This window comes from Sphaerulina musiva (genome assembly GCF_000320565.1).
Source record: "Sphaerulina musiva SO2202 unplaced genomic scaffold SEPMUscaffold_1, whole genome shotgun sequence".
NCBI lineage: Eukaryota > Fungi > Ascomycota > Dothideomycetes > Mycosphaerellales > Mycosphaerellaceae > Sphaerulina > Sphaerulina musiva.
In genome coordinates, this window is record NW_016017383.1 from 3,805,116 (window position 1) to 3,816,502 (window position 11,387).

General features: G+C 52.5%; 3 protein-coding genes across 3 annotated transcripts; 1 reads left to right on the top strand and 2 right to left on the bottom strand.

Annotated features, from left to right (window-relative positions):
- Positions 1–682: 682 nt before the first annotated feature.
- On the top strand, positions 683–5,524 carry SEPMUDRAFT_146552 (MAP kinase). The gene has a single exon (XM_016903724.1). It carries the CDS (start codon positions 738–740, stop codon positions 4,914–4,916), a length of 4,179 nt encoding a protein of 1,392 aa, XP_016765688.1. The 5' UTR covers positions 683–737; the 3' UTR covers positions 4,917–5,524.
- Positions 5,525–7,127: 1,603 nt separating this feature from the next.
- Positions 7,128–8,388, bottom strand: SEPMUDRAFT_33090 (NAD(P)-binding protein; the record flags this gene model as incomplete). Its single annotated transcript, XM_016908526.1, has 5 exons — positions 7,128–7,271; positions 7,326–7,636; positions 7,758–8,078; positions 8,185–8,268; positions 8,343–8,388. 5 exons carry the CDS (start codon positions 8,386–8,388, stop codon positions 7,128–7,130), a joined length of 906 nt encoding a protein of 301 aa, XP_016765689.1.
- Positions 8,389–9,226: 838 nt separating this feature from the next.
- SEPMUDRAFT_146553 (uncharacterized protein) lies at positions 9,227–10,846 on the bottom strand. Its single transcript, XM_016903725.1, has 2 exons — positions 10,190–10,846; positions 9,227–10,117 (listed from the first exon to the last, which is right to left on the bottom strand). Exons 1-2 carry the CDS (start codon positions 10,361–10,363, stop codon positions 9,842–9,844), a joined length of 450 nt encoding a protein of 149 aa, XP_016765690.1. The 5' UTR covers positions 10,364–10,846; the 3' UTR covers positions 9,227–9,841.
- Between the last annotated feature and the right edge of the window lie 541 nt (positions 10,847–11,387).

The following is an 11,387-nucleotide window of genomic DNA, read 5'->3' on the forward strand; positions in this document are numbered from 1 at the left end:
GGAGAATTGCCCCAGCCGACCCATACCGTGCAGGTGGTGGGAAGTGGAGTAAGGGCAGTAACGTGATAAAGGTATCCAGATTCCAAGGAAAGGTACAACGTTGTAGCTCCAGATTCTAGAATAAGGTAGACTAGCGCCAAGGACGATCGGCAGACGGCACATCCATGCCTTCGTTACGGTAGCCAATCGCAAGTCCGCTCGCGCACCCTCACACGTGGAAACCGCAGCTGTGGTAGGAACGGGAAACGTTCCTTCCTGTGCCGCAGAAGCTTCACAGAAGGAGAAGGAGTTCTCGACTCCGGTGCGTGTTGGTATGCTCGCTCCTGTCGTAGTTGTACTCTTCTTCAGCAGTACCACCAGGTAAAAAGAGCCCTGTAGCTGCACCGCCTCGCCCCCCCAGAACACAACAGGACAGCATCCCATCGCTATACTACACCATCTGTCTGCATTCCCACCACTTGCCGTGGCCCGGAGTCCTCTTGCACCGCCACACGCAGCCAGCCAGCACACGCGACCGAGCGATGACGGCGGCAGGCAGATCACCGGCTTCTTGATCGAGACTCTCCATCATGCCCATGTCGAATAACATCAACAACCACAACAGTGGCGGACGCAGCAGTCCGGCCCCGTCGCGCGCTCCCCACCCTCACCACCACCCCTCGTTCCACCACCACCCATATCACCACACGCGCTACACCAGCGACCCCAGCATCGCGCGCCTGTCCGAGAGGACCATTATGGAGCAGCCCGAGGACACAACACGGCCGGTCTTGGATACCTTCGACTCGTCGGGCACCAACTCTAGTGGCAACGATGTCGACGACTACGCCCCTGCCCAGGAAAGCTACAGCGATAGCGATGCTATGTCGTCCTCTCGCCACTTCACGCCCGGCGGCAGCAGTGTGACATATGCCCAGGACGAAGTGACGCCCTTGACCAACGTCTCGACCTATGGCTGGAGTCAACCGGGCTCGAATACCGTGTCGCGAACGAGCACGCGAGGCACCAGTGGGTCCTCTGCGGCACCGCCAGTCACTCCAGGATATGAGGGCTTGCCACCCAACACAACGGCGGCCGTGAGTGCCTCGAGGAGGCCTGCGAACACGAGGAAAGAGAGCAGCAACATATACGCGCCCAATCGAGGGCCTGCAAACTCCATGCGCTACGCTCTGAACACCAATACACGCCCTCGTAACGGATCCACGCATCGACGCAGAAGGAACCCCAACGACGAATATCGGGCGCAGGAAAAGGCGTATGTGCAGAGGATACGACAGGATGCGCCGGACAACGACTTCTACACCGAGCCAAGGACGCCCAGTCTAGACTACAGCTCCGGCAGCGAGTCGGACGAGGCAAGCCCTACCAATGCTAACCACATTGACTACGATCCCGCCGAGGTCGACACGTTGTTGTACTACGGAAATGAGGACCTCGAGCCGTCCGTGGAAGAGCTTAACATCCCTGCAAATCGAGAACGGCTGGAATGGCACGCCATGTTGGCCAATGTGCTCACAGGAGATGTTGTGAAGCAAGAGAAGAAGCGTCTGATTGGTGGTCCTGAACAGCAGGGCGAAAACACATTGAAGACAGAGGTCTGGTTGGGGGTGCGAGCAAAGACATGCGGTCGATCAGTCGCTGCGCAGAGGCGGCTAGTCGAAGACGGCAGATCCAAGGTCAAGCAAACGATAGAATCGATCGTGGCCTTTGAGATCAAGGGCGAAGCAGAAGTTGGCCAATCTCCTATGCAGCAAGTGCAGGATGTTGTCAAAAAGATTGAGAAGATCGAAGGACTCTATCCGACTCGGCAAGCCTTTGAGGCAGCACACCCCCGAGCTGCGTCCGCTGCATATCGAGACACATGTGATGCTGTTATTGCTTGGAACAACACGACGGAGCTCATCAACACCGAGCTGGGTATCCTACAAAGGTGGGTCGGTAATATGGAGCTTGACTTCACAACTGCTCGCGAACGGCCGGAAGGGGAACAGCATAACGAGCTGTTTGACGATAGTTCTTTCATTGATCGCATTCTCAAGGAAGACGGATTGAAATCTTTACAGGGAGACAAGAACCTTCTCAACGGCGTCAACACAGTCATTCATAAGGCCAAAGCTACGTTGATAGCCAACGCCGAAGCCTTTTCAGACCGCCATCTTCCTCCCTACATTGAGGAATTACTCACGCTCATCAACTTCCCTAGTCGACTCATTCAGGAGATTATCCGCATGCGACTCTCTTATGCTAAGAAGATGAAAGACCCAGCACAGCAAGGTGTAATGACTGCTGAGCAAATGATCCTGCAGTTCCAGATCCTTCTTTCACTGGCAGTCAGGATCAAGGAGGCATACCTCGCGATTGCTCAACCGGAATCAGGCTGGGATTTGCCTCCATGCATTGATGATGCTTTCGATTCGGTCGTTCTCGAAGCCCTGAAATTCTACTTCAGAATGCTCAACTGGAAGCTGATGGCAAACAAGAACACGTTCAAAGAAGCTGAGATTCTCGAACAGGAGTGGGACTTTTCTAACGAACTCGGTCGTCACCTTGATGGTGGTGATGTGGAAGTCGCGGAGCAATTCTCCAGCTTGACTTCCAAGTCGATGGGCCGCTTAGCCACCCACTTTGAAAAGGAACTGCAAAGGCCCGCGGACGAGGTCGCCGGAACTACAGAGATGGACAAGCGGTACAAGGCCATTCTCGACTCTGTTCGTGTGAGACAGCGAAAGATCTTTCGATTCGGCAGGATTCTCAGTCAACGTTTCGAGAATGCCACCGAGTACAACATCAACATTGAGAACGAACTCTACGAAGACTTTCTCCTGGCGCTAAGGCTATCTGGCCACTTCTTGGTGGAAACAAATGCCGACGGCCCCCTTGCCGTGGCACCTGGAGAGACAGACAAGACTGGCGGCAAGGTGTACATACTCGCTAGTCCAGTGCTAAGAGACCGACCCAAGGACATCCAAAGCATGCTTGGTACCTGCTATCATGCTGAAGACAGCCCCGAAGACCCTAGCAACCCCTATGTCCTCATTTTACGACCTGAGCTACCTCTGCTTTGGGAGGGTGACCGGATGGATACCTTTCAATCCGGCAAGGAGATCTTAAAAGTGCCCCAGACTCTCGACCTCAAGACTGGCCGTCTCCGATTAGTCGCCGACGGGAGTCTGCAGCGCCTCCAAAATGCCAATATGGCATTCGCCGATGCAACGGGCAACTTCGAGCTGACCGTCCTCGTTGAACAGCGTGCAAATTTACCGCGTGTCAACCAGGAGCTGGCAAAGATTCGGAAGACGGCGCACAAACTTTCCAATACGATCATGGACTCTGTTGCAATCGTCCGTTCACAGACTGAAGCTGCGGGCAGGAAGGGAGAGAGCCAGGAACTCATCCAGAACTGCTTTGCGTTCGCCACTGAGTTTGGTCAACGCTCAGCCATACATATGGACGCACAACGGCGTGCAGTTAACCAGCACAAGCTGACTAAGCTCGCACTTGACTGGGTGTCATTTGTGTGCGATGACTGTGTAGCATCTGACCGCAAGACCTTCCGATGGGCCGTAGTGGCACTGGAGTTTGCCATGGTCATGACAAGAGGCCAAAATATCCTGTCCATAACTGACGACGAGTATGCGCGGCTCCGAGCAAAGGTGGCAGGGTGCATGAGTTTGCTCATCTCCCACTTCGATATCATGGGTGCCCGAGGCACGGTTGCCGCGCAAGCGGAAAAACAAAAAGCAGATGCAATGATTGGTAAGCTTCGCCTCGACATTGGAAGACTCAAGGATGATGAAGAGTCTTCACGCGTAGTACGTGCACAGTGGCTGGATGAACTTGAAAAGCTCGATCAACTCCGTGAAGACCGCAGAGCAGAACGACAGGCTTTGGGACGGGTGCTCGAAGACTCTAATGACGCCGATCGAGCTCTCACCCACCTCTCCGCTTCCGCTGGCAACGTGCACCTCCGATGGCAACAAGGCCAATTCGTGGGTGGCGGCACTTTTGGCAGTGTCTATGCTGCCATCAATCTCGACAGCGGTCATCTCATGGCTGTCAAGGAAATCCGTTTGCAAGACCCCAAACTGATCCCCACGATCGTGTCGCAAATTCGAGATGAAATGGGCGTTCTCCAGGTTCTGGACCACCCTAACGTTGTTCAGTATTTTGGTATCGAACCTCACCGAGACAAGGTATACATCTTCATGGAATACTGTTCGGGCGGGTCACTCGCAGGACTTCTCGAGCACGGTCGTATTGAGGATGAGACAGTCGTGCAAGTCTATGCTCTGCAAATGTTGGAAGGTCTTGGCTACCTCCATGATGCCAACGTGGTGCATCGCGACATCAAGCCCGAAAACATTCTCCTGGACCACAACGGTGTAATCAAGTTCGTCGATTTCGGTGCCGCCAAGGTCATCGCTAAACAAGGCAAAACGGTCGTTGCCGACGGTCCTTCCGGTAACGGTCGCCAACGCTCTGTCCAAGGTACTCCTATGTACATGTCCCCGGAAGTCATCAAAGGCGGCAAACACGGTGGTCGGCTGGGTGCCGCAGATATCTGGTCTCTGGGTTGTGTCATTAGTGAAATGGCAACGGGCTGCAGACCCTGGGCCAATATGGACAACGATTTCGCAATCATGTACAACATCGCCAACGGGAATTCGCCCATGACTCCCAACGCGGAACAGATGTCGGAGGTAGGCTTGGACTTTTTGAAGAGGTGTTTTGAGAGAGATCCGGCGAGAAGAGCGTCTGCGGCGGAGTTGTTACAGCATGAATGGATCCAAGCTATCAGGGTGCAACTGAGCCTGGAACAACCTGCCACTCCCCAAACTCCGTCTGTGATGAGCGAGAACTCATATGGTGGGGGCTCGATGACGCCGAGTAGCTCAGGCAGCTCGAGACAGTTCTAGATGGGCCGTCGCGCAGCGAGCGATGACAGGGACAATGAAAAAGGTGGTACTGGGTCATGCCCGAGCGATGCTTCGGGCGCGCAGCGACCGACGAGGAGTGAAGCTGATAATGGTCGGCTGAAAAGATATATCAGCCGTAACAGAAGTCAAAGTCCGAAGAGAAGAGTGTCCTTTTACAGCAACGCCACTCTCGAACGCCAAGATGAGGAGGCTGAGAAGAGCGCTCCAGGTGCAGAGTCGCAGATTTCGACTCGGAAGACATTGGCGAGGATGAAAACAGCATCCATGCCATTGCAGCAGCTTACTGTTGGGGAGTCTTGTGTATGGGACTCCAAAATAACACCACCTACACCACCGGAGGAAAAGGAAGAATCTACAGCGAGCATATGAGGATGAGCGAGCCCCTTTGTTTGTGCTCGTTTTGCTCCTAAGATACGACCGGATCATCATAATGGTCATTCACATTCACGGCGGGCGTACTTTGTGGAGGCTGAGGCTGATGGACGGTGTTCGGCCCTCAAAAATCTTTATCATTACACCGATTGACAGACGATACGTGTGCATATCACAGACCTATTTTTAGATAACCTTCATGTCTGCTTCTTCTTCTTCTTCTCCTTTATCTTCATCTTCATCTTTATATTCTTCTTCTTCTTCTTCATCTTCTTGGGACATGAATAAACATGTGAACAATTAAACAAACACATTGATTACATATAAATTTACATCGATCCATTCTACATCTCGTGATCTGTCTCTGTCTGTCTGCACTATCCCCCCCCCCCCCCGCGCATGATATTCCAAATGTACCTATGTCAATAACTTGCACAAATTCTTTCTCGGTCCATTGTTCTCTCTAGTACTACAGTAATAGTAGTACTCCTAGTAGTAGACAGAGATCTAGCTGTTGTAGCTTCCAGGCATGCTGTTGTTCCTCTCTCTGCTGTTGCTGTTGCTGTTGCTGTTGCTGTTGCTGTTGCTGTTGCTGTTGCTGTTGCTGTTGCTGTTGCTGTTATTACTATTGTTACCTCCTCCACTTTCATTCGAGCGGTCACCACTTTGCTTGTTGCTTGAGGAGTTTTCGTTGGAGGAGTTGTTGTTCGACGACGAGTTGTTGTTGTTGGAGGAGTTGTTGTTGGACGAATTGTTGCTGGAAGAGTCGTTGCCGGAAGAGTTGTTGTTGCTGTTCGACGACGAGTTGTTGCCACCAGATGACCTCCTCGAAGAATCATTGTCGCCACGATCCTGCCCAGATGACGAGTTATTATTGTTGTTGTTGCTGTTGTTCTTGCTGGAGGAGTCACCCTCATTCTTGTTCGAGTCAGAGGATGAGTTGTTTGAGGAGTTACTGTCGTTGTTGCTGCTGTTGTTGTTTGATGAAGAGCCTTGATTGTTGGAAGAAGAATTTTGGCCGCTCGATGAACCACTGTCGTTATTCTTCTTCGATCCCCCGCCCAGCCAGGAGCTTATGCCGCTAAACGTGCTGCTACTTTCCTCCTTGTTTGAGCTTTCGTTCGAAGAGCTCTGGTTCCCTGAAGATGAAGAGGAGTTGTTGTTGTTGGTATTGTTGTTGCTGTCACCTTTGTTGCTGCTACTGTTGTTCGACGTGTTGTTGTTCTGGCCACTGGCTTGACTGTCGCTCGACGAACTGTTGTTTCCTGACTGAGACGAAGTATTATTGGATTGAGACTGGTTATTGCCGCCTCCAGAGGTGCTGTTGTTGCCACCTGAGCTGCTACTGTTTGATCCACCTGTAGAGCTGTTGTTGGACGATGCACCATGGTCATTGTTGTTGCTGTTGTTGCTGCTGCTGTTATTGCTGCTGATGTTGCTGATGTTACTGTTGTTGTTGTTACTGCCGTTGCTGCTGCTGTTGTTGCTGTTGCTATTGTTGTTGCTGTTGCTATTGTTGTTGCTGCTGCCGCTGCCGCCGCTGTTGGTGTTGCTGTTGTTGCCGCTGCTGTTGTTATTGCTGCTGCTGCTGTTGCTGTTGCTGCTGATGTTGCTGATATTGCTGCTGTTGTTATTGTCTCCTGACGAAGTCGTCTTCGAGCCCCGTCGATCATTGTTGCTGTTGCTGTTGCTGCCAGACGAGTTCGTCCTCGAAGAGCCTTGCTGCTGATTGCCACTTTGTCCCTGTTGTTTGGACTGCCCCGAGCCTCGGCGATCGTTGTTGTGCTGGTTCGAACCGCCTGAAGGAAATGTCAATACTCAGTGCCTAACTCCATTCGCTCCACGGCCAGACTCACCCCCTTGACTGTTAGATCCTTGCTGCCCCTGTGAGCCTTGCTGGCCTCCTCTCTGAGCGCTAGCACCACCGACTTGGTTCCTTCTGTTCCACGTCCGATCGATGACCTGCACACAGTGAGTGAGTGCTTGTCCTCAACGTGGAAAGTAAAGAGGCCTTACCTGCAACGTCCTCTGCGCAGTTGGTACCACCGAAATGTTGGTAATGCTCACACGCTCATGCTGATTGAGCATGAAAGCCGCAGAGTCAGCGACATCGTCCGCCAGCAGAGGCTCCATTCCTTCCATGAATTCATCGTACTGCTTCTTGTCAAAGCCGACTCTTTGCTGATGGAAGTGCGTTGCCACAATGCCCGGACGTAGAGCCAAGACTTTGATATTCGTCTCGCTGAGCTCCACTCTCAGACTGTCCGTAAATGCTTCCTGCGCAGCTTTGCTCGCATGATAGACCGCCTCACCTGGGAAAGGAGGAACTGCAATCACACCGCATTAGTGTCTGTTGACAAGTCACTTCCCAGTATTGCCCCACCACCACATTCTGTCCGAGCGTTGTGCTTCTTCTAGGCCTCATCCTGGCACTACCTAGGTACTCACCTTCGAGCCCCGTCACAGACGTGACATTCAAAATGATGCCCCTCTTCCTATTCTTCATACCGCCCACGTTGAGGGCCGCATACGCCGCAAACATGTAGCCATCGATGTTCGTGCGCGACATCTGCACAATGTCCTCGACCTTGAGGTCGGGAAACCGATTGGGAGCACCAAGTGCAAGCCCGGCATTGTTGACCAGTATGTCAATGTCACCAATCTCTTTGACAGCTTTGCGTACTGCATCTTCAACTTGATCATAGCGTGAGATGTCGGCTGTGCAATACACGAGTCTGCCCGAATCCACCTGCAGCTCTCGTGCGAGCTCTGAAAGTAGGAAAAGATGTCAGCAACTGTCCCCGTCAAAAGGCATAATGGATGATGATGTTTGGTGTGCCGAGGGGGATCAGGTATGCTATCGTTCTCCTCCTACCTTGCAACTTCTTCTCATTTCTGGCAAGAAGAATCAAATTAGCCTTCTGTTTTGCAAGGCGTCTGGCAATGGCAGCTCCAATTCCTGTTTGCAAAAGTGTAAGCTGTTTGTTTGTCGAGGACTCATGCCTGGAGCTCCTCGCGATTGAGTTCCCATACCCATGGATGCGCCTGTGATGAGGACATTTTGACCTTTCAGAGACATTGTGACGAATTCCCGACGACAGGAAGATTGGTGATGCTTTGTTTGGTGGAAATCCACGTCTGGCAATCGAGACCAACAAACACGGTGTTTGTTGCTATACCAGGTAGTTCTAGTCTGACTAAGGTACGAACAAACGACGTGCTCCGATCGTGGTCAACAAGACTCCGCTGGAGCTCATTGAGCAGTCGTGCGGATCCGTCGTCATAGTCTCTACTGTAGAACTACACATTTCCGCATTGAGAGAGTCGAGTCAGCCCCCAGTGGCTTTGAGTCAGTGTTAGCAGCAGCCAAGCCAGACGCTTGGTGCGGGTGGCTGTGGTTGGCATCAAGAAGCGCATGTTGGCGTCTATTGTTGGGCGCCTTCTCCTGCAGGTCCTGACACATCCAGCCTCGCGAAGGGGGGGACGCTCACAGCGGTTCGTGTCCGGGAGAGTATATCCCAGAATTATCGAACCGGGAGGTACACCTGGACTCCTGGAGAGATCGAGAACTCAAGTGACAACTACATTTGTGATGGCCGAACTCGAACAGAGAGGCTCGATCAGGATGGTCAAGAATGTGGAACAGCATACCATATCGGCCTTGACTCGTGCCCATTGATTCGACGTACATATAGGAGATATTGTGAACTAAGCATTCCGCTGTCACCACGCCGGGCATCATGCTGCCTCTAGGAGGTATCGATGTTCCATAGTGCACGTTTTGACATGTCGATCTTCTGCCCTGGACTGTTGTTTCGTTGTCCGCTTCGGGTACTGTGCCAATCGCAAAGCATGTAAATTGATGATTACACTTGATTATGACAAAGCCGCCTACGGAAATCCAGTTCGTGATGCATAATGGGACGTCCTGCGACTATAGAACTGCTGAGTGAACCATCCCTGCAGATGATGGAAACTCCAAGACTGTGCCAGATGTGCCGAAACGAAGAAAGGCAATTGACGTGGGAGAGAGCAATCTAGATGCTCAATCGCACTTTCCATTCCGCCTGCGAAATCAATGGTTTGAAGACCATCATTGTAACGACTTTGAAAGCAAATGATTGTTCTTGGCTATGTTTCAACTCATCATCAGCCTTACCTCCTACCATACCACGTCACACAGATCTCCGTGGCCGGCGTCAGTCCGGGCCGAGAACGACCTGACCAACTGCTCGGTTCATGCGGAAAAGGTCGTGGCTCAGCTGCGATTCTCGTGCGGATGATGCTGTAGCCTGAATCCCGCCAGCAACCCTCTGAAAACTCATCGCCGGAAGGACAGGCGGTACCACCTATACCTTCTCACGTTCTCCGGCTGAGGGTGCGCTTCCCGAAGGACTGCTCCCGAAGGGACTGCCTGCATCGGAAGTACAGTAGCGTATCGGCGGAGAGGTGGCCGACAAATTTTCAGGTCCTTATGTGCATTCGGACACGTTCGCCTTCATGCAGTGAAAATTGGTGACTGTGACGGGGTCTTAGCCGCGAGGAAGTCCTACACCAAGCAGGAAACAGGTCCTGAGGGTGGCACCCATGTAAACGAAGCCCAAGTTGCCCGCCCACATGGCATTCCACGTCCAGAAGCTGTAGTAGAGCTCCACACCGGCTGCTTTGCATGCATAGATGTGACCGAAGTCAGCGATGAGTAATCCCAGGAGAAGAGTCGACCAGACTCTACGATCTCTTGTCGCTCTCAGCACCAGGGCTTCGTTGAGAGTGAATGCAAAGTACAAGTTAGCTAGTTGGGAGAGAACCTTCCAACAAATCAGCATGATCTTCCATGGAGCAGAGCATGTGTGGCATGATTCTGCATAGCATGAACTTACAATACTTTCACGAGTGGAGACGCCGAGACCTGACGGTATGGTGTCATCGAGATACTTCTGCTGCTGGAAATGGGCAAAGTAGGCGCCCACCAGGGTCGATATAGGCTCAATCCAGAGAAAGAAGAGTGTATAGGGTAGCGGAAGCGGCTGGACCGATGGGTTTCGTGGCGTCATGCTGAGGACCAGACCTGACAGACCTGAAGTACCTGGATAGGTAGGTAGTAGTAGGAGGTAGTGTAGTGACCGTGACCGTGACCGTGACCGGTTCCAGAGCTGTGAGCTGAGCAGCTCACGGTAGCACACGGCACTATGCAGAGGCTGCAATAAGGACGAAGTAGGAGTGCTGTCGTCGCGCTACGGTGGTACTACTGTAAGTGCTGCCTCCGGTGATGATTATTGATGATGATGACGACGGAGAGTGGCTACCTGGGCAAGGGCAGCGCAGCCTCGTGGAACTCTCGGAAAAATCGGCGGGTCTGCAAACAGGTTGGTGGTGGCAACGAGTCAAGGAAGATGAGCCGACGGACGGACGGACGGACGGAGGGGTGGTCGGTCGGTCGGTCGAAGACAAGAGAGAGAGTGTGTGTTCTAGGAAGTAATTGTGTGACAATTCAGGAGCGTGTGATGGGAGATTTGATAGACGATTAGGTGTTGTTGTGATGCCTATAGGAGGTAGAAGTCAGGTACATTGTAGTTTGTTTACTGTGTTGTGTTAAGACTACAGTCTACACTCCACAGGCACTGTAAAACACTGTAATAGCAATAGTCGGAACTGGGTACCCATAAGAGTAATCATGACACTGTATCGAGAAGCCGTACCGAGATCCGGCAAATCACCGCTTTCCGTGGTCCCGTGGAATGGTGGTGCGGGTACCTCCTAGGATGGGATGGGCTGGGTCCGCTGGGATGGGCTGGGCTGGGCTGGGCTAGGGCTGTTTCTGGCTGCTTTTTCGCTGTGTTTGTGCCTTCTACAGTAGAACTCTAGGAGGTACCTCCACTGGCTCCAGAGAAGTGTATGTGCCCGACCAACCTACGACATACCATCGCCTCTGCCTGCCACTGTCGTCCGATTCGTTTCACGGGCAAACTCTTTATGGAATCCCTCGACGTCGGCGCGCTTACAGGCTACAGCAACCACCGACGCACACGTCCAGTCCAGCCTACCTAATTTCAGTAACCGATCGTCTCGAAACCAGAG

Bases quoted from the DNA above. Each gene is read 5' to 3' on its own strand.
- SEPMUDRAFT_146552 (XM_016903724.1), top strand. From the start codon at position 738: ATGGAGCAGCCCGAGGACACAACACGGCCGGTCTTGGATACCTTCGAC.
- SEPMUDRAFT_146553 (XM_016903725.1), bottom strand. From the start codon at position 10,363: ATGACGCCACGAAACCCATCGGTCCAGCCGCTTCCGCTACCCTATACA. The intron at 10,118-10,189 runs GTAAGTTCATGC...ATTTGTTGGAAG, and splicing joins TCTCCACTCGTGAAAGTATT to GTTCTCTCCCAACTAGCTAA.